The sequence below is a fragment of the Entelurus aequoreus genome, linkage group LG20 (genome assembly GCF_033978785.1).
Source record: "Entelurus aequoreus isolate RoL-2023_Sb linkage group LG20, RoL_Eaeq_v1.1, whole genome shotgun sequence".
NCBI classification, from domain to species: Eukaryota; Metazoa; Chordata; class Actinopteri; order Syngnathiformes; family Syngnathidae; genus Entelurus; species Entelurus aequoreus.
This window is the reverse complement of record NC_084750.1, coordinates 33,220,718-33,244,462: the sequence shown is the minus strand read 5'-3', so window position 1 is coordinate 33,244,462 and position 23,745 is coordinate 33,220,718. Positions and strand designations below refer to the sequence as shown.

Below are 23,745 nucleotides of genomic sequence, written 5' to 3'. Positions count from 1 at the left end.
AGCAGTTAGGGAAGCTAAGTACCCTTAAGGTGTAGTTACACGACATTGTGACAATTTTCTGCAGCAGCACGCAACTCTTATTTGTTCTGTGGAACTACACGGGGAGCAAAATGACAAACATAGTTAAGATGCATCATCACAAATTGGCCAAGAAAATGACTATAATGCAACAACCGCTGCAGTTATTGGATGCAAAGAAGAGCCATATTGAAATTAATGCAAATGTTTTTAGTGCAGTAAATTTCTACACTTTGAACTTTGTTGGGACAGAAAAGAAAGCCCATATATGTGACCACATGTTCAAAAACCATGCGGTTAATTTATAGATTTTTAATGCAAAAAGTTTTCCTGAAAGACAAACACATACATTAATAAGGTGTGTTATTGTTTGTGCTATAACGAAATATTTTGGATGAGTTTGCAGACTGCAAGTGCTGCGGGGTGAACGTTTTGCAGTATTTCCTTCCGTTAGTGCTTTCAACCGGAAGTACGTGTGCCGTTCGATCTTCTGGTCGTCTATAGCCTTTCTGCTCTTATGGATTCTTCATTCATCACTCCAAGCAACTTTTGTTAAGTTTTACAATGTACCTAAAACAATTCATACTCACCAAACTGTCCCAGGTGTAATGTCTGTAGGAGTGCATATTTCATGCATATTTTTACATATTATCATAATGTAATGATGCTAGTGTCGTTAGCATTAGCTAATATGCTAACACGTTAACGAGTGTCTGTGTTAGTATTATTAACGTAAAATAGCATTTTTTTTGTATTGTTTACACTTTCACAAATTCCTCAATAAATTCACCAAAACGTCACAGTGGAGTTATTAATTCTGTTTAGCTAATTGGAGAGCTAGCTTCCGCAGCTAGTGGATCCATGACGATGACTTCTGTTTTTTTGATCAGCCATTTTACAGCTGCGTTACTGGCACCGTTTGGAAACAATTAAGGTTTGTAAATAAACATGTGTAAAGTATTTTTGTGTAAATAACTAATTTCGCAACGTACAGTTGATAGACAATTGCGATAGCCAATCAGATCACGAGTTGTTGTCAGTAAGGCATTCTAGCTGGCCTAAGGTTGAACGTGACATTTAAGTTAAAGTTAAAGTACCAATGATTGTCACACACACACTAGGTGTGGTGAAATTTGTCCTCTGCATTTGACCCATCCCCTTGTTCACCCCCTGGGAGGTGAGGGGAGCAGTGGTACGCGTCCTGTGATTGGATACTCACCGGGACCGTTAGCGGGTGAATTTGAGAACACATACAGTTGATAGACAGTTGTGATAGCCAATCAGATCACAAGTTGTTGACAATAGCCTATCTAGGTAGCCTGATGTTAACGAGACTCTGAATGGATACTCACTTGTCATTCCAAAGTGAGTATCCGTTCACAAGTTGCAACTTGGCAGGAAGCAGGTTAAGTTAAAGTTAAAGTTAAAGTACCAATGATTGTCACACACACACTAGGTGTGGTGAAATGTGTCCTCTGCATTTGACCCATCCCCTTGATCACCCACTGGGAGGTGATGGGAGCAGTGGGCAGCAGCGGTGACGTGCCCGAGAATCACTTTTGGTTATTTAACACCCAATTCCAACCCTTGATGCTGAGTGCCAAGCAGGGAGGCAATGGGTCTCATTTTTATAGTCTTTGGTATGACTCGGCCGGGGTTTGAACTCACAACCTACCGATCTCAGGGCGGACACTCTAACCCAGTGGTTCTTAACCTGGGTTCGATCGAACCCTAGGGGTTCGGTGAGTCGGCCTCAGGGGTTCGGCGGAGGTCAAAACACACACCCGACTCATCGTGTAAATACAAACTTCTCCCTATCGGCGTATTACGGATACGGCAACAGCTGACTGGTTTGCAGGTGTGTAATTTGTTGTGAGTTTATGCACTGTGTTGGTTTTGTTGTTTGAACAAGGTGATGTTCATGCACGGTTCATTTTATGCACCAGTAAAAAAACATGGTAACACTTTAGTATGGGGAACATATTCACCATTAATTAGTTGCTTATTAACATGCAAATTAGTAACATATTGGCTCTTAACTAGTCATTATTAAGTACTTATTAATGCCTTATTCGGCATGGCCTTATTATAACCCTAACCCTCTAACCCTGACCCTAACCCTAACCAAATAACTCTAAATTAAGTCTTTATTACTTAGAATATGTTCCCCTAGTGTCCAAAGAACTCTAAATTAAGTAGTTGATACTTAGAATATGTATACTAAAGTGTTACCAAAAACAAATAACGTTGTATTGAATTTGAAAAAAAAAAACATTTTATTTTTCACTAAAGAAGGGTTCGGTGAATGCGCATATGAAACTGGGTTAAGAACAAGGTTAAGAACCACTGCTCTAACCACTAGGCCACTGATTAGGTAGTGTTGACCCACAAAGAAGGAGAACAAAACATTGATTAGGCGGCAGATATAGATTTGCAAGACCATTTTCAAGAAGGATATTTAAAGAGAAACTACATCTTGTGAGACGATGAATTGGGGAAATGCTCGCCATTTCCACTCGAAACAACCGACTACGAGAGGCTATACGGCGTCGAATGGGTGCTACAAATTGTGAGTTCAAATATATAATTTCTTAATTTTTTTCACGTTTAATATGTTTTTTGCCATTTTAATTTTGACAGTACCACATAAGATATGTTTTAATTGCTGATGCGGGTTTATTGATTTTTAAATGCGCCAGAAAATAGCCCGTTTTGTACACTGTTGAGGTGATTCAATGATTTCTCCAGCAATGGTCATGTGGTGACATAAATGATGGTATTTTGAGAGGTAATCATTGAAGTCGGACACCACTGAAGGCCTAGGTGGGAAACGCACGGCCCGCCACTGAATCATACCATACATGAATAATAGAAATAGAAGCAACAGTAGTAACCAAAAGATGGCAGATGGTCACTGTGGAAGTCGCTTCCTAGCGGTCCCCCTGACAGACACTTCACCGGAGCCAAGCGTGCAGGTTTTAACAAGATTTTAATAATCAATTGTTTTAATCAAAGTTCTCTCTCCAGCAGGACGCGACTTTCCAGCCACGTCCGTATCCTCTGGCCCTTTCTGCTCCCGGCCGCTTACTGTTAAAGACAACAGATGATTAGATTAACACGTCCCACCTGTGAAATCTAATCACCTGCCAGCTTTGTCTCGCCGTCAGCACTGCCACGCCCCCGTCTAATGGTGCTCTGTCCTCAGCACCATGGACAGAGGCGGAGACCTTTGCTCCTGCAGGCAGCGCTGACAACATCTCCCTCCACAGTCACCATTTCCTTTTAATATGTGAATAAAACTAATAAACACATGTTTGACAATGAAGATGGAACTGTTTGTTCTTATTGGCATCAGATGATATTGAAAACAATTATGCATTAAGCATATCCTCTGATGTAATTTAACTACTGAGCTTTGTTTGAAATGTGTTAAACATTTTTTTTGCATTTGAAGTGAATTATTTTGGTCACTTTTAATAAATTGTAAGATGAATTGTCGACATTGGGTTAGCGTTAAAGGTGACCCGTGGATGCAAATATTTGGGCCTTTTCTCAAATGATGATTATGTTTTTCTGTGCATGTTTTAATTAACGAGGCATTGTTCCTCGGGTTTAATAGGTACATTTCTGAGTCTTTCCCCATCAAGCTTCAACGGGTAATTTTTCAAACTGCAATTAATCCACCGAGCGCGACGGAATGACCGCAAGGAGAGGGGAGGACGTAAGTAGTCAGGGGGGACAAATGATGAGAGATGTTGCGGGTGGGGAAAAATTAAATCCAAACCAACCTCACAAAATGCATGAAATGACCGCCGCGTATTATTACCGCGTTGTGTGGCGTAATGTGGTGTAATTGTGCTGCAACCACAGAATCGATGTCAATAGAAAGTCCATTAGGATCCTCTATTAAGGTGGAGATGAAATAATTGATTTCACAGTGTAGCACAATGGCCGACCAATGCGGCTCTGCTTAGCAAATTACTATTTGGATGAATTCACGGATAACAAAGCTTCTAGAAAAAAAAAGGAATGCTGGAATATACATAGGCTGGCCTCATGCTTTGTTCCGTGGCTACATGTGCACAAAGAAAACTAGTTACGTGCACACAGTGGAATAATGCACGTCAATACGCTAAATTTGCCACAAGTCTGTTGTTGTGTTTTGACTGAGTATGACTGCAAAATGATATTATTACATTTCATTTATAAGCACCTTTCAAAAAACTCAGTTTTTAATTGCTTCTCCACTTTCACTTCTGTACTCAAATACTGCAACTTATTGACTACCATACAAATATAATGCACTTTAAATGAGGCCAATAATAATTCCTAGCTTTCTTTCTATATTAGGGTTAAGTATATTCAAACTGCCAACATGATAAGCTGCCCCTGCTCCCGGTACGGTATATATTTTTCAATCCTTTACACTGATTCATATCCTCGACTGTGCATTCTTTGGGCAGCAGTGTTGTAAGAAGGCATATTCATCTATAGAGCCATGGCCTGGCAAAAAAACGACTCTGATTAATGGCAGTGTAAAGTGCATGAACCTTCCAATACATTATATAAGTCGAATTCTGAATGAAATGTAATTTGAGCCAAACAGATGCCAAGGGTCCAACTTATAACAAAACTGGAGTTTTTGCTAGGGGAACCTTTAGTTCGGTACCATACGGTTTCTCGGGCTGCAACGATTAATTGATCAAATTGATTAGAAAAAAGCATTGATTTTTATCTTGTTGCATTGATTGATCATTTATTAAAGGCCTACTGAAATTATTTTTTTTTATTTAAACGGGGATAGCAGATCCATTCTATCTGTCATACTTGGTCATTTCGCGATATTGCCATATTTTTGCTGAAAGGATTTAGTAGAGAACATCGACGATAAAGTTCGCAACTTTTGGTCGCTGATAAAAAAAGCCTTACCTATGCCGGAAGTAGCGTGACGTCACAGGAGGAAGGACTCCTCACATTTTCCCATTGTTTACAATGCAGCGAGAGAGATTCGGACCGAGAAAGCGACGATTACCCCATTAATTTGAGCGAGGATGAAAGATTTGTGGATGAGGAAAGTGAGAGTGAAGGACTACAGTGCAGTGTACGACGTTTCTTTTTTCGCTCTGACCGTAACTTAGGTACAAGGGTTCATTGGATTCCACACTTTCTCCTTTTTCTATTGTGGATCACGGATTTGTATTTTAAACCACCTCGGATATTATATCCTCTTGAAAATGAGAGTGGAGAACGCGAAATGGACATTCACAGTGACTTTTATCTCTACGACAATACATCGGCGAAGCTCTTTAGCTACTGAGCTAACATGATAGCATCGGGCTCAAATGCAGATAGAAACAAAATAAATAAACCCCTGACTGGAAGGATAGACAGAAGATCAACAATACTATTAAACCGTGGACATGTAAATACACGGTTAATAATTTCCAGCTTGGCGAAGCTTAACAATGCTGTTGCTAACGACGCCATTGAAGCTAACTTAGCTACGGGACGGCGGCGGGCGTTTTTAGCTTTCGACGACACCCCGGCCGCCATCAGAGTCGGCAAGAAACATATATTTCCCCAAAGTTACGTATGTGACATGCACATAGCGACACGCACGTACGAGCAAGCAATCAAATGTTTGGAAGCCAAAGCTGTACTCACGGTAGCGCGTCTGCTATCCAACTCAAAGTCCTCCTGGTTGTGTTGCTGCAGCCAGCCGCTAATACACCGATCCCACCTACAGCTTTCTTCTTTGCAGTCTCCATTGTTCATTAAACAAATTGCAAAAGATTCACCAACACAGATGTCCAGAATACTGTGGAATTTTGGGATGAAAACAGAGCGTTTTGTATTGGATTCAATGGGTCCGCATACTTCCGTACCAACCATTGACGTCAAGCGCATACGTCATCATACATAAACGTTTTCAACCGGAAGTGTGGCGGGAAATTTAAAATTGCACTTTAGAAGTTAACCCGGCCGTATTGGCATGTGTTGCAATGTTAAGATTTCATCATTCATATATAAACTATCAGACTGCGTGGTCGGTAGTAGTGGGTTTCAGTAGGCCTTTAAGCTAACTTTACTACGATCCGTAATATCATCAAAAGGTTCAGAGAATCTGGAGAAATCACTGCACGTAAGCAGCAAGGCTGAAAACCAACATTAAATGCCTGTGACCTTCGATCCCTCAGTCGGTACTGCATCTTTACCCTTTGCCTCTGATGGCTGCTGGTTAGCGCCTTGCATGGCAGCTCCCGCAATCAGTGTGTGAATGTGTGTGTGAATGGGTAAATGTGGAAATACTGTCAAAGCGCTTTGAGTACCTTGAAGGTAGAAAAGCGCTATACAAGTATAACCCATTTATCATTTAATTGTATTTATTAAATTAATAAAAACGTATAAAATACGGAGTGCGCGGAGTGCCTGGAACTTCAAATACGCGGACATAGCTTCCGCACAACCGTTGCAATAGAGCGCACATGAGAGTCGTGATCTGTGTGTTGGAAAACAGCATGGATTTTTTTTTTTTTTTTCTACATTCATTACATAGCGCAGTCGGATATAACGCGAGGTTCTATATAACCCGATCATGCCGTGGACCCCAAATGTTCGCCCGTTTACATTGCAGGCTTTTTACACCGGAGACAATTGCGTTGTTTTTCACTAAATTATCATGTATTTACAAACCTACACAGTAAATATTTATGAAAGTCTCCAGAAAGAAGGAATGCAAAAAAATTAATAAATAAATAAATAAAAATAACAAAAATATCGATCCAGTGTTGTCCCAACCTACTGGTGGATAATACTGCTTCCATAAACAACACGAGGTACCTGGGATTGATTGATTGATTGATTGAGACTTTTATTAGTAGATTGCACAATACAGTACATATTCTGTACAATTGACCACTAAATGGTAACACCCGAATACGTTTTTCAACTTGTTTAAGTCGGGGTCCACGTTAATCAATTCATGGATAATGCATGTATTGAGAAATGTTGTCTTTTTCTTCATTCGACTTGGTTTAGGGATCATTTTATTGTATTCCTTTGAAAAGAAAAGGTAAGGAATAAGGATTTCTATATAACGCAATCTCGGGAAGAACGCAATCAGTATTTTATGGACCCCATGTTAACTGCATCATATTGAACTTTGAGTGTATATTAAAAGTGCAATTTTCAATGTTGATGAAAAGAATGCAGCGGGAAAAGTGGTGTTTATTTCAATTAATTTCCCTAAAATAAGAATTTTTATTTATTCATTTATTTTCAACCTGTATTTACCCGGGAAAGTCCCATTGAGACTAAGACTCAATCAAGGGAGTCCTGTGCATTCATACACCAGTGTAGATGCCACTGGGAGAAAGGTGGGTGAAGTGTCTTGCCCAAGACACAACGGCCGTGACTAGAATTGCGGAAGCTGGAATCGAACTTGGAACCCTCAAGTTGCTGGCACAGCCACCTAGGCCACACCGTCCACGCATTGAGGCTATAAACTGTATTACGTGCGATTACTTGATGAATCGAACAAACTACTTGATTACTATAGACTATCGATAGACTACTTGATTAGTAAAACAATCGATAGCTGTTACCCACATTAAAAGTGAAGGACAAGAAATATTTTCTCACGTCAAGCTTCTACACCATAAACAAATATACTGTAGCTATAGTAATAGTGCCAAGGAGAATTCATGAATTTAATTGACGAAAAATAAAGAATACTATTCACACTGTTCAAACTGTTACTGCTGTACTCGTCTACATCGTTGTACTTGCCTACTAAAAAAAACACATTAATAACAGAAACCGGAGATTGAGAACATTTTGGAATGCCCACTTTTAGCTCCAAAATCTAAAATATTGCATAGTATGTGTTTTTGGTAGCATCTTCATTCCAAATCATGTTATTTCTGTGCAGAATTTGAAGTAAATCAAATATGTCTGCCAGGTGCATGGTTACAGGTTGGAGCATACAATGCATTTTTTTCAAATAATGGGAATATGAGGAAAGTATAGACCTTTCAAGTCTAATTGACCGGCCAGAATGGGATTGACCAAGCGAGAGGAGTTATATTTTACAAAACCCAAAACCAGTGAAGTTGGCATGTTGTGTAAAATGTAAATAAAAACAGAATACAATGATTTGCAAATCCTTTTCAACCTATATTCAATTGAATAGACTGCAAAGACAAGATATTTAAAGTTCAAACTGGAAAATGTAGTTATTTTTTTCAAATATTAGTTCATTTGGAATTTGTTGCCTGCAACATGTTTGAAAAAAGCTGGCACAAGTGGCAAAAAAGACTGAGAAAGTTGAGGAATGCACATCAAAAACATATTTGGAACATCTCCCAGGTGAACAGGCTAATTGGGAACAGGTGGGTGCCATGATTGGGTATAAAAAGCAGCTTTCATGAAATGCTCAGGCATTCACAAACAAGGATGGGGCGAGGGTCACCACTTTGTGAACAAATGCGTGAGCAAATTGTCCAACAATTTAAGAACAACATTTCTCAACGAGCTATTGCAAGGAATTTAGGGATTTCACCATCTACGGTCCGTAATATCATCAAAAGGTTCAGAGAATCTGGTGAAATCAATGCACGTAAGCGGCAAGGCTGAAAACCAACATTGAGTGCCCGTGACCTTCAATCCCTCAGGCGGTACTGCATCAAAAACCGACATCAGTGTGTAAAGGATATCACCAAATGGGCTCAGGACCACATCAGAAAACGACTGTCAGTAACTACAGTTGGGTGCTACATCTGTAAGTGCAAGTTAAAACTCTACTCTGCAAAGCAAAAGCCATTTATCAACAACGCCCAGAAACACCACCGGCTTCGCTGGGCCCAAGTTCATCTAAGATGGACTAATGCAAAGTGGAAAAGTATTCTGTGGTCTGACGAGTCCACATTTCAAATTGTTTTTGGAAACTGTGGACGTCGTGTCCTCCGGACCAAAGAAGAAAAGAACCATTTGGATTGTTATAGGTGCAAAGTTCAAGGCACGGGTAACTTACAAATCTGTGAAGGCACAATTAATGCTAAAAGGTAAATACAGGTTTTGGAGCAACACATGTTGCCATCCAAGCAAGGTGTTGTTCATGGACGCCCCTGCTTATTTCAGCAAGACAATGCCAAGCCACATTCTGCACGTGTTACAACAGCGTGGCTTCGTAGTAAAAAAGTGCGGGTACTAGACTGGCCTGCCTGTAGTCCAGATCTGTCTCCCATTGAAAATGTGTGGCACAATATGATGGGTCAAATACCAAAACAGAGACTGTTGAACAACTTAAGCTGTACATCAAGCAAGAATGGGAAATAATTCCACCTGAAAAGCTTCATAAATTGGTCTCTTCAGTTCCCAAACGTTTACTGAGTGTTGTTAAAAAGAAAGGCCATGTAACACAGTGGTAAAAATGCCCCTGTGCCAACTCTTTTGCAATGTGTTGCTGTCATTAAATTCTAAGTTAATGATTTTTTGCCAAAAAAATTAAGTTTCTCAGTTCGAGCATTAAATATCTTGTCTTTGCAGTCTATTCAATGGAATATAAGTTGAAAAGCATTTCCGATTTACACAACGTGCCAACTTCACTGGTTTTGGGGTATGTACTTTTGAAGTCAAGCTATTCTTAAAATAAAGAATCCCAGCGGTCTTGTAGAGACACCAGATTAGAGGCTAATATCTAATTATGCCTTAATATGCTTTAATGCATATTTAATGACAGCAGGGATGAGAGGTAAAGATCGAGGGAGACCAATAGGGAGGATGTGGCACATCGATTTTGAAGTGGTGTCAGGATCGCTGCTGCATACTGAAGACGTTTGTTGTTGAAATGACCGCACATATGTATTTGTTCATGGCTCAAGAGCCATGTGTTCTTTAAATAAAACAAAACATAATCGTGTGTTTGTTGCGTTCATCTTCCTGCACACTTTTCATTAGTTTTCTCATCTGAACCAATCCAAAATGCATATAATACTTCAAAGACTGAATGCAATGCAAAGGAGTTTGTATGTCCAATTAGTAGTGTTCTGCTAATTAATCCTGTGAGTTACTTGCAGATACCGCACATATCATCATCTTGTGTTTGCTAGTAGGGAATGGTGTGTGTGTACTGTACTGAACGTGCATAAGCGGCCATGCTTATGTAATAACAAAACATTGTGTAAATTCATTACACCCGAATAAGAAACCGAGGCCATTAATATACTGTTGGGCTGCTTGGCTACAATCTTTAAATGTGTGTATTCTCATGAGCGAAGAGTACAAAATAAGCTTAATTTTAACATTCATACACAGCAAATGATATGAAGACCACATTGGCTGCTGTGTGGACTTCTCCAATCAAAACAATGCACCCTCACAAATTCATCTTTTTATTTGTACAAACCCGTTTCCATATGAGTTGGGAAATTGTGTTAGATGTAAATATAAACGGAATACAATGATTTGCAGGTGGGTGCCATTGTAGTAGAATTTCTGACCTTTGACCTATATTTCATGTCTGTCAAGAATGTATGTCTATATACATTCATCTAATTATGTTCATGATCAAAGTATTTGTTATTCCTTTACTAAATCAAAGGGTAGGCCACTAATCGTGTTCTGTGAGATGGTTTTACTGCAGGCTGGTAACAGCGATCGCTCTGTAGGAGGGTCATAGACGGAATTTTGCCTCGTATAAAAACATTGAGGTTTTTGCCTCTATCTGTGGTAGAGATTTAAGTTAGTGGTCTACGTCAGAAATTGTTTTGGTCCAGGGTCTTAGGACCCTGGAAGGAGGGTATGTAGTAGAATTTCTGACCTTTGACTTATATTTCATGTCTGTCAAGAATGTATGCTCATTTGATTTCTCTTCTATTCTGTGTCCCCGGGTGTGGGACAAAAGTGAATATTAAGTCGTGCCAACCTGTCTACAGAATGTTTTGGTTGTTTGGGTATGATTGGGGAGTCCAAGGATGTTACAAAAACAATCATGACGCACGAGATAAACACAGTGACGCACAAGAGACATATAAAAAATGGCAGAAGACCGGGACTCGAGTGTGATTTTGGCTTGTGTGTGTCTTGTTTGCTCCGGAGTACATGTGGTCTGTCTGCACGGACAACTCAATTCAACCTGCACTTCTGATAATGGGTAAATACATTTGTTGTACTAAACTACTTTTGTTGCCTGCTTAAGCTTCGGACAATCCACTACACCATGATTGGGTATAAAAACAGCTTCCCAAAAAATGCTCAGTCTTTCACAAGAAAGGATGGGGCGAGGTACACCCCTTTGTCCACAACTGCGTGAGCAAATAGTCAAACAGTTTAAGAACAACGTTTCTCAAAGTGCAATTGCAAGACATTTAGGGATTTCAACATCTACGGTCCATAATATCATCGAAAGATTCAGAGAATCTGGAGAAATCACTCCACGTAAGCGGCATGGCTGGAAACCAACATTGACTGACCGTGACCTTCGATCCCACAGGCGGCACTGTATCAAAAACCGACATCAATCTCTAAAGGATATCACCACATGGGCTCAGGAACACTTTAGAAAACCACTGTCACTAAATACAGTTTGTCGCTACATCTGTAAGTGCAAGTTAAAGCTCTACTATGCAAAGCGAAAGCCATTTATCAACAACATCCAGAAACGCAGCCGGCTTCTCTGGGCCCGAGATCATCTAAGATGGACTCATGCAAAGTGGAAAAGTCTTCTGTGGTCTGACGAGTCCACATTTCAAATTGTTTTTGAAAATATTCGACATCGTGTAATCCGAACCAAAGGGGAAGCGAACCATCCAGACTGTTATCGACGCAAAGTTCAAAAGCCAGCATCTGTGATGGTATGGGGGTGCATTAGTGCCCAAGGCATGGGTAACTTACACATCTGTGAAGGCACCATTAATGCTGAAAGGTACATACAGGTTTTGGAACAACATATGCTGCCATCTAAGCGCCGTCTTTTTCATGGACGCCCCTGCTTATTTCAGCAAGACAATGCCAAGCCACATTCAGCACGTGTTACAACAGCGTGGGTTCGTAAAAAAAGAGTGTGGGTACTTTCCTGGCCCGCCTGCAGTCCAGACCTGTCTCCCATTGAAAATGTGTGGCGCATTATGAAGCCTAAAATACGACAGCGGAGACCCCGGACTGTTGAACAACTGAAGCTCTACATAAAACAAGAATGGGAAAGAATTCCACTTTCAAAGCTTCAACAATTAGTTTCCTCAGTTCCCAATCGTTTATTGAGTGTTGTTAAAAGAAAAGGTGATGTAACACAGTGGTGAACATGCCCTTTCCCAACTACTTTGGTACGTGTTGCAGCCATGAAATTCTAAGTTAATTATTATTTGCAAAAAAAAATTAAGTTTATGAGTTTGAACATCAAATATCTTATCTTTGTAGTGCATTCAATTGAATATGGGTTGAAAAGGATTTGCAAATCATTGTATTCTGTTTATATTTACATCTAACACAATTTCCCAACTCATATGGAAACGGAGTTTGTACTTCGTCTATGAACTGTATCACAACAAAAAGTCTGTCTGCGTGTCGTTGAACTTCCAAAGCTGACGCCGAGTCATTTCTTTTACAGTTCACACCACAAACTTGTGAGACTGAATTAACAACCCTGCAACCGTTTCGCCTCAACTGCATCAAGATGCGATTAATCTGTTTCACAAGAACGATTAATATGGATTGCCCCACCATTAACATTGAAAAATCATTGAACAACACATTGGACACATTTATAAATACAACCAATACAGATACGCAGCTAACATTTCAACAACAATGGCATTAATGGAAAAAACGGGGGAAAAATACTAATGATGATAAACCGTGTAAAGCTGCGGTGTTTACCCATCCATCCATGTTCTACCGCTTGTCCCTTTTGGAGTAGCGGGGGGTGCTGAAGCCTATCTCAGCTGCATTTGGGCGGTAGGCGGGGTACACCCTGGACAAGTCGCCACCTCATTGCTTAACAAAAGCATTTCACACAACATAATATCTTATATAACAAATTAGAACGGTATGGCATCAGGGGTTGGTCTTGAACTGCATGAGAAGCTACTTAACTAATAGGAAGCATTATGTGAAGCTCGGCCAGAGGTATGCAACCCAAAATGTTGAAAGAGCCATATTGGACCAAAACTACCACAAAAAAAAAATCTATATAAGTGTTATAATGAAGGCAACACATGATGTAAGTGTCTATATTAGCTATATAAGCCTACTATCAAAGGCTGAGACAAATCTTCGTTGACAGAAATGTTGTATTTTAATTGTTATTCTACACATTTTTGCAACATTGGAAATCATTAGTAAAATGGAGGCTTCTCACATGAGATAACTTCTGGAAATTACTGGCTCAGAATGGCCAAAAGTATAGATGTGTGTGTCCAAGTTTAAGGAAACGGCAGGCGGTTTTCTTCTAATGGATTTGTTACAATCTTTGCAAGCTGTATAATGTTTGCTGTAGTCTGGAACAACATGGCACACAAACAACTATCAGAAATCAATCAATCAATCAATCAATCAATGTTTATTTATATAGCCCTAAATCACAAGTGTCTCAAAGGGCTGTACAAGCCACAACGACATCCTCGGTACAGAGCCCACATACGGGCAAGGAAAACTCACCCCAGTGGGACGTCAATGTGAATGACTATGAGAAACCTTGGAGAGGACCGCATATGTGGGTAACCCCCCCCCCCTCTAGGGGAGACCGAAAGCAATGGATGTCGAGTGGGTCTGACATAATATTGTGAAAGTCCAACACATCAGCGAAAGTCCAGTCCATAGTGGGGCCAGCAGGAACCATCCCGAGTGGAGATGGGTCAGCAGCGTAGAGATGTCCCCATCTGATGGACAGGCTAGCGGTCCACCCCGGGTTGGGAGCAGAGTAGAAAAGAAAAGAAAAGAAACGGCAGATCAACTGGTCTAAAAAGGGAGTCTATTTAAAGGCTAGAGTATACAAATTAGTTTTAAGATGAGACTTAAATGCTTCTACTGAGGTAGCATCTCTAACTTTTACCGGGAGGGCATTCCATAGTATTGGAGTAGTAAAACCTTAAAGTCGCATCTTAGGTGCACAGGAAGCCAGTGCAAGTGAGCCAGTATAGGCGTAATATGATCAAACTTTCTTGTTTTTGTCAAAAGTCTAGCAGCCGCATTTTGTACCATCTGTAATCTTTTAATGCTAGACATAGGGAGGCCCGAAAATAAAACGTTACAGTAATCGAGACGAGATGTAACGAACGCATGGATAATGATCTCAGCATCGCTTGTGGACAAAATGGAACGAATTTTAGCGATATTACGGAGATGAAAGAAGGCCGTTTTAGTAACACTCTTAATGTGTGACTCAAACGAGAGAGTTGGGTTGAAGATAATACCCAGATTCTTTACCGAGTCGCCTTGTTTAATTGTTTGGTTGTCAAATGTTAAGGTGGTATTATTAAATAGATGTCGGTGTTGAGCAGGACCGATAATCAGCATTTCCGTTTTCTTAGCGTTGAGTTGCAAAAAGTTAGCGGACATCCATTGTTTAATTTCATTAAGACACGCCTCCAGCTGACTACAATCCGGCGTGTTGGTCAGCTTTAGGGGCATGTAGAGTTGGGTGTCATCAGCATAACAGTGAAAGCTAACACCGTATTTGCGTATGATGTCACCTAGCGGCAGCATGTAAATACTAAAGAGTGCAGGGCCAAGAACCGAACCCTGGGGAATTCCGCACGTTACCTTAACATAGTCCGAGGTCACATTGTTATGGGAGACGCACTGCATCCTGTCAGTAAGATAAGAGTTAAACCAAGACAAGGCTAAGTCTGTCATCCCAATACGCGTTTTGATACGCTGTAATAAAATATTATGATCAACAGTATCGAAAGCGGCGCTAAGATCAAGAAGCAGCAACATAGATGAAGCATCAGAATCCATCGTTAGCAATAGATCATTAGTCATTTTTGCGACGGCTGTCTCCGTAGAGTGATTTGCCCTGAAACCGGATTGAAAAGGTTCACAGAGATTGTTAGACGCTAAGTGTTCATTTAGCTGCTGTGCTACAATTTTTTCGAGGATTTTCGAGATAAACGGAAGGTGGGCCGGTAGTTTACCAAGAGATCAGGATCGAGGTTAGGTCTTTTGAGTAGAGGATGAATAACCGCTTTTTTGAATGCTAGGGGAACAGTGCCAGAGGAAAGTGATAAGTTTATAATATTTAACACTGATGGACCTAATAATACAAAAAGCTCCTTGATAAGTTTCCCAGGAATTGGGTCAAGTAAACATGTTGATTGTTTTGTCCCATTTACACATTTTGACAATTCCTCCAATGTTATTTCATCAAAGAGAGAGAAACTATTTTGGAGGGCGGTATCCGTCGTATATACAGTCGTATTTGTGTTAATAGAACCCAGTTGTAGCTGAGATGCATTGTCTTTCATCTCTTTTCTAATGACTTCAATTTTCTTATTAAAGAAATTCATAAAGTCATCTGCTGAGTGGGTGGAGCTACTGGGAGGAGTCCCTTGTTGGGTTAGCGATGCTACTGTACTAAACAGAAATTTAGGATCATTTTTGTTGAGGTGGATGAGATTTGAGTAATATTTAGCTTTAGCTGAGGTAAGCATGCGTTTATAAGTTATTAAACTATCACACCATGCTTGATGGAAAACCTCAAGTTTAGTTGCACGCCATTTGCGTTCCAGCTTTCTACATGATAATTTCTGGGCTTTAATTTCTTCTGTAAACCATGGGGTACGCCTTTTAGGGGCCCTTTTTAGCTTTAGCGGTGCTACACTATCAATGGTGTCGCGCAGGGCGTCATTAAAGTTGTTAGTGAGGTTATCAATAGAGCCCACATAATTTGGGAATGGTGCCATTACCGAAGGCAGTAGGTCAGTAAGAGTCGTCGTTGTGGCAGCATTAATGTTGCGGCTGCTATAGTAGTTATTATTATTATTATTAGTTTGTTGACAATGAGTCAGAACTTCGAATTTTATAAGGTAATGATCGGACATTATTTTAGTGTACGGGAGTATCGTAACTTTAGAGGTGGTGATACCCCTGACAAGCACTAGATCTATCGTATTACCGTTTCGATGTGTGGGTTCATTTATTATTTGTATAAGACCACAGCTATCAATTATAGTCTGGAGCGCTACGCATGGAGGGTCCGATGGGGTATTCATATGGATATTAAAGTCCCCAATTATGATTATATTGTCGGCGTGCGTCACTAGATCAGCAACAAACTCTGAGAATTCACTGATGAAGTCCGATCAGGGCCCAGGGGGGCGGTAGATAACAGCCAGGTGGAGAGGCAGCGGTGTGACAAACCTCAAAGTGAGCACCTCAAACGAGTTATATTTATTATTTAGGTTAGGTGTAAGATTATAGCTTTCATTGTATATTAGTGCGACACCCCCTCCCCTTTTAAGAGGTCGGGCAACATGTGTATTGGTATAGTTAGGAGGAGATGCCTCATTTAGCGCAAAAAAATCGTCTGGTTTGAGCCAGGTCTCGGCGAGACCAACGACGTCAAGTTTGTTGTCTCTAATGACTTCATTAACTAATAACGTTTTGGAAGATAATGATCTTATGTTTAAAAAGCCCATATTATAGGTAGTGGGCTGTTTTGAGGATTGTTTGTTGAAATTATCCGAAGTAGCAATATTAATAATGTTGCGTTTATTATGCGTAGCGCACTTTAAATAGTTTCGACCATATCTAGGAATTGATATGACGGGGATATTCAGATTGTTTGCTTGATGTTGCAATAAACTGAACGCATCATAGTTAGCTACCTCAGTACAATGTATGTCTGCCTCTGACACGGTCACAAAAGAAAAAACATTATGTGAGTTGTGTTTTATTCTAAGAGAATTGCTATGTGTGCAGGGATTATCCAGCCTGGCGCCGGCTAGTTCTAGTTTAAATGGCTTCTTACCCGGAGACTCCACGCTTCTTTGGTTAGCTTTTCTCTTTGTTGTTAGCCCCGCTCGGCATCCCTGCTTCTGCTTCCGCTCGCACCGCTTACGTCGTCTCCATTGGCGGTCACCGCTAGCACTTGACTCCGCTGCTACAAAGGCCGCTCGATGTAGCCCGCAAAATATTCCCATGCTAGCGAGGAGGTCCACCGTACATGCATCTTTCAGTCTATAACGACCCGATCCATCCACATCCAGAATTGTCTGTCGGTCGTATGTGATCACAGAGTGTTCACGCTTTGAGCCAGCCATGAAATTGACAGAAATGACGGGTGTTTTTTGCCAAATCGCTCTACACTCCCAAGAGCGTTAGCGAGCCGCTGCATAGCCTTGCGCCGCCATCTTGTAACCAAATGCAGCCAATATTACATACAGATAATGTGTCATGCAAATATAAATTAGGACATAAGTAAAGCCAAATAAATGAGCTCAAATATACCTACAAACGAGGTGTAATGATGCAATATGTACATACAACTAGTTTAAATAGCATGTTAGCATCGATTATCTTGCAGTCATGGATTGACCAAATATGCTTGATTAGCACTCCAACAAGTCAATAACATCAACAAAGCTCACCTTTGTGCATTAACCCACAGCAGAAAACGTTTGGTGGACAAAACGAGACAAAGAAGGAGTGGCATAAAACACGTCTTTCTGTGGCAGTATCGGAGAAAGTTGTACATGTAAACAAACTACGATGAGTTCAAGGATCGCTGAAATTAGTAGAACAAAACGGTGCTTGCCAAATACTCTCATCAGTGAAGCATGTTTAATATAGACAGTAGGATTTCTAACAATTAAGAATGTTTGTATCATGTTTGTCCTCCTACAGAAAATATATTAGAACAAAAAATATGTCTTTTTTTCTTCATCTTTTTCCATTTTCACACAATTCTGAAAGAGGTCCAGGGAGCCAATCGGGCGGCGCTAAAGAGCCACATAAAGAGCCGCGGGTTGCTGACCCCCGAGCTAGGCGAACACATGGCCACAGCTCTATATATATCTTGCAGCGATCAATACTGGGACCAAGATTATTACATTTCCATACAAAAGAAATGTGTAAAGTTACAAAAGACTTAAAGCTAGTACTATTTGCAAATGATACGACTGTGTTTTGTTCAGAAGAGAACACACAGAAAGACAATAACAGAAATAACTGATACATGAAATAGATGGTTTGGCAAAAACGGATTATGCTTGAATCCAAGAAAACTAAAACTGCGCTATTCGGTAACAGTAGGAAGGAGTCAAACACATATACAAATAATTGTAACTGTGTGCATGTTCAAAATAAATTAAAACCGTAATTTAGGTGTGCGCTCTGTCTAAAGTAGGGATGTCCAACTCATTTTAGCTCAGGGGCCGCATGGAGGAAAATCTGTGCACACATGGGCCGGACTATTAAAATCATGGCATTAAAAGTAAAAAAATAAAGACAATTTCAGATTGTTTTCTTTGTCTTACTTTGGCCAAAAATAGAACAAACACATTCTGAAAATATTACAATAAAAATATAGACAAAAATACCGGCAGATCCATGAAGGAAAGAAGAAAGTGAACGAATGTTTATAACTGAATACATTTACATATGCATAAAAATGTGTTTTCTTTTGTATTTTTTTTAAATGAATTAAGTAACTGTGGAGGTGGGCGTGGCCTGCGGGCCTGCCGCGGAACGGGGTGTGCAACGACCAGCCTCGAAGACAGCGACAGGTGAGTGGATGGCCCAGGTGGGCCTTGTTATCTAATCACCTGTCGCCCTTATTAGCAGCAGCCGGATCGAGACACGGGGTTGGAGATGCAGTGGGAGCCAGAGAGAGAGAGAGCGACGCGGCCAAAGAAAAATACATTTTGCTAGAACGCAAACGGCTGTCAACATTGATAAAAATAAAACAGTGTTGTACCCTGAAAGTGGGCTCTCGTGGCAGTATGTGGTGGTCCGAGGAACCCACTAGAGGGCAACCTCTACAGTAACGTTTATGAAAACGTTTTTCCAAAACACAATATAGAATGTGAGATGTAACAGGATAATGCATACATTTATCATTTGTTTTCAAAACGCTTACAAAAAAGTGGGACCCCAAACATTAACCAACGAACCCCATTTTTATGACTTGATGGGGTCCCTGTTAGAATAATTGTTTCTAAGTTATCACAAAAACTTAGTGTTACATTGAGTGCCTGGTGAGAAGCAAAAGCTGTCTTTGGAACCTACCAAGAGTAAGGCTCGTAAAACTACACTGTGTAGGGGGGGGAAGCAAAATGAAGGTGTTCTGTTTCTTTCATGTATTGTAATCAAACAGAAAGATAATGTCTGACCCAAGAACTACAAAAGCGAAGAGGAAGCAGGACCAGACTTCCCTCCAGGCGACCTCTTTTTGAACTGTTTATGAACCTCTTCTTTGAACTCTTTTACAACCTTTTCTGTGAACTGTTTGCGACCTCGTCCCTTAGAAGCAGCTGTTGTCATGTGGTCAGAGAATGTCCAAATAAAGGGGAAGGCGGACAATCTTTTGGCAGAGCGTGCTGAGACACTGTACAAGAGTGCAGTGTGTCCAGGCGTCTCTCCTCAATTGAGCCAAATGTAATTCTGTCTCTGTTTAATTCTTTGCTTCTTGTCTTGTTTAATAGATGTCATCAGTGTTTGAACCTGACAGTCCCTGGGACCCCATTTTGAAAATTTGTGCAAAACAGCAGCAGGCGGCTGTGGCCTGCGGGCCGGTTCTAATACTAATTAAATATCATCCCGGGGGCCATAGATAATTAATTTGGGGGCCGGAATTTAGGGTCTAAAGTAACTCAACAATAATTGGTTAGTTTTCCACCAGTATTATGAATGACGTATCCTTACTGTTTATGACAGCAGTGAGTCCAATAGAAAACATATTAAACCACATTCTTAATTTTGTCAAAAACACACAGCTAATATTGAGGTAAAGACTGGATTAAAAAAATAAATAATCCAGACTGGATGTAAAAAGTGTTTTCATATGTTTTTCACATACTCAGTGGCCTAGTGGTTAGAGTGTCCGCCCTAAGATCGGTAGGTTGTGAGCAACGTTCCCTCTGTGCAATTGCGCACTGCTCAAGCGTCCTCTGTGCACGGCAAATCTATGCTGCGCACAAAATCAAATAAAAAAATAAGCGCATAACAATTTTCGACACACGGGCACGACAGGGAAAACCGTTTTCGTCATCATTGTTCAAATATTGTAACGTCTGTTGAGACGCTTTGAGGACATGAATTCCATCCATCACTTTACTGAGCAAAACTCTTTATTGTCGGCCATAAACACATCACCAAAACATTAGTAAAAAAAATGATATCTAGCAAAAGTGGTCATTTTCTGCAGTACAAACCAGACCAAAAGCAACTTTGTTATATCAACAGCAGCCGCTCGCTCTTTCTCACTTGCGCCAACACATGCACATATGGCACTTAGCCAGTGATGCGTTTACAGCCACACAAAAAGTCGGACAACTCCAACACCACACATAGTGTCATTCCAGGTCGTTACACTATGATTTACTTATTCTAGTGTAATGTATTAGGAATCTTCATTTATAAATATTAATCATTAAATGCTGTTAGTATATTAAATAAATACTAATAAAAATATATTTTTTACAAACAGGAAGTTGCAGGAATGTACACATGATCCCCTGCTTACATCTCATTGTGCAACATGTGAATGTTTTAATGGGAACTAAATGCAATGTCTGAAAGGGGTACACATTATTTCCAAAGCAGGACCTCCACCCAGACAAACAATACAAATACACAGTTCATGAAAAACAATATTTTTTGTTATTGTCATTGTAAGTGGGCCTAAACACTTTTATTAGAAATGGAAACGACTGCTATCATTTGATTATAATAATAAGAGAATGTTGTCTGTCTATCTGTGTTGGCCCTGCGATGAGGTGGGGACTTGTCCAGGGTGTACCCCGCCTTCCGCCCGAATGCAGCTGAGATAGGCTCCAGCGACCCCGAAAGGGACAAGCGGTAGAAAATGGATGGATGGATGGATGGATGGAGATTGAATTTGTTATTTAGTCAGGTTTGGGACAGGTGTACTGCTGGTGTAGCCACAGTGTGCACGTCTGATGTTGCTCACATGGGCTCCACTGAATGCTCAGGGAGTTTTTGCGTTTGCTCACACACATGAAAAATTAGAGGGAACATTGGTTGTGAGTTCAAACCCCGGCCGAGTCATACCAAAGACTATAAAAGTGGGACCCATTACCTCGCTGCTTGGCACTCAGCATCAAGGGTTGGAATTGGAGGCTAAATCACCAAAAATGATTGCTGGGCACGGCCACCGCTGCTGCCCACTGCTCCCCTCACCTCCCAGGGGGTGATCAAAGGTGATGGGTCAAATGCAGAGAATAATTTCGCCGCATGTGTGTGTGACAATCATTGGTACTTTAACTTAACTTTTTTGTCATACGATCCTGCAATTTGTTTAAATGACTTTGCAACAATAAGCATGCATTTCAAATACGCTATGCAGATACCGCTTTGAGCTTAATTAAACACACAGGTAAATACATTTTACAAATCGCTGCAGGCTGGATGGAGGCCAACAGGCACAGCAAGATTCACACTATCACACCATTTAGCGGTGAATGCTAAATACCACTCAGTGTAGCGCATATAATGGCGAAAATGCATGAATCATACCGCCGCTCTTCCTGACCTTGCAGCGATTTTGCCCTGTCAAAGCGCGGCTGAACCAAAGAGGCTCTTGACGGCAACAAACAAACATATTAGCATGATCAGTCGCGCTCCAAGAGGTGTAGTGCATGGCAATTAACAGTCGTCTGTTGCCACTGGGACTTAAGTGTTGTTCCACAGCGGGGGTGACCGTGAGGATCTTTGTTATGGAACTGATTGACGTGGCAAAGTGTTGACAGCGCTCACACTTTGACGGTGGGAATGAGGCTCCAGGTGGTATGGACGAGAGATTCAAAGAGAAACTGGCATGTTTTGGATGAGAACTCTCTTCAGCGAGATGAACAAGTGTGTTCTAAGCTCGACCTTACTTGCCAACCCTTAAAGGCACGCCCCCTCCAGGTCCATGCGGACCTGAGTGAGGACAGCCTTTAGTCACGTCCGCTTTTCCTCCATACAAACAACATTATTTTAAAAAATTTTAACGTAAAGAGTAAAACAAATCTGTGGATTTTACCACTCTTTTTTACAGAAAAAAACTAGCAGCTTAGTTGCCAGACTTTTACTGTAAAATATATGGTGTTTTTTTATTATTATTATTTTTTACAACATATTACTGTAAATAGAAATAAAGTAGCGCCGTTTAATTTTATTTTGGCAACTCAGCTGCCAGTTTTTTTACCATAATAAAATGTGGTACCATAAAATCATCAACCGTGGATTTTACAGTAAAAACAAAAGCTCAGTCGACAGAATTTTACTGTGAAAAAAACAATCATTGGTCGTTTTTTTTCCAACTTACAGTAATATGCTGTAAAAAAAACCTCCCAAAATTTTACAGTAAAATCTATTGGTCATTTTTATAGTGTCCAATGTGATGGATAACTTGCTTTGAAATCATAAGCTAAGCAAGTATTTAAGTATTTATTTGGATTTCGACCAACATTAGATAATATAATATTTGTGGAAATATTGGACAAACTAGAACAAAAACCTAATACCTTCAGTGAGAAAATAAGAAAGTAAAGAAATAAAATATAAGGTATTTTATTGACAAATATTATTTCCAGGCTTTTGCGGGCCATATAAAATGACGTGGAGGGCCAGATCTGAGTTTGATACCTGTGGACTATACTCGAGTAATCAAGAGCTGCAGTCCTAATCATTATAAATAATTAAACATATTTCTATTTCCTTTTGTCTAAACTTTGGTCTGTGCACGCGTCATGGGGTACCTGTGATATCGTGTTGTTTGAAGGAGTCGCTGTAAATCTGATGCTGATTCGGACAGTGTTTCTTCAGCCATTTGCACACGTCCTGTTGGGTCCACAGCGCCACTGGTTTGGACAGTTTGACATATCCCGGCTGTCAGAAATGAACAGATGTAAACATTTGACATTAGACAACTTCATGTACATTGCAAAAAGTCAGTGTTCAAAAACAAGAAAAAAAAACACAAAAATTAGGGGTATTTTATTTGAACTAAGCAAAATTATCTGCCAATACAACAAGAAAATTCGGCTTGTCAAGACTTTCCAAAACAAGTAAAATTAGCTAACCTCAATGAACCCCAAAACACCTTAAAATAAGTATATTCTCACTAATAACAAGTGCACTTTTCTTGGTAGAAAAAAAAAAGAGACCTTTTTGCTTTATATGTTGAAAAATATTCTTAAATTAAGTAAATGCTAGTGCCATTATCTTGACATAATGATATGCGCTCGGCATCAATATTTTTTTTTTCATGATTGAAGTAAGAAATTATTACTTTAAAAAAGTAGTTTTATACTTGTGAGTGTTGATGATACAGCTTTGCAACAGTTGATATTCTAGTTTCAAGCATGTTTTACTCAATATAGATCATAAAATCTCAGCAACAAGCTGTAATATCTTACTGAGATCATTTAGGACCAAAACCCTTAAAACAAGTAAAACACTAACATAAAATCTGCTTAGTGAGAAGAATTATCTTATCAGACAGAAAATAAGCAAATATCACCCCTATTTGAGATATTTACTCTTACTTATATTTCAGTTGTTGCA

At 40.1% G+C, this 23,745-nt stretch overlaps 1 protein-coding gene across 2 annotated transcripts in view; it reads right to left on the bottom strand.

Annotated features, from left to right (window-relative positions):
- samd12 (sterile alpha motif domain containing 12) overlaps window positions 1–23,745 on the bottom strand; it is a 406,289-nt gene that overhangs the window by 230,141 nt on the left and 152,403 nt on the right. For both annotated transcript variants that reach the window (XM_062029978.1, XM_062029977.1), the window contains one exon: window positions 22,938–23,067. In XM_062029978.1, coding sequence (XP_061885962.1) covers window positions 22,938–23,067 — 130 coding nt within the window. The remainder of the gene's footprint in view (window positions 1–22,937; window positions 23,068–23,745) is intronic.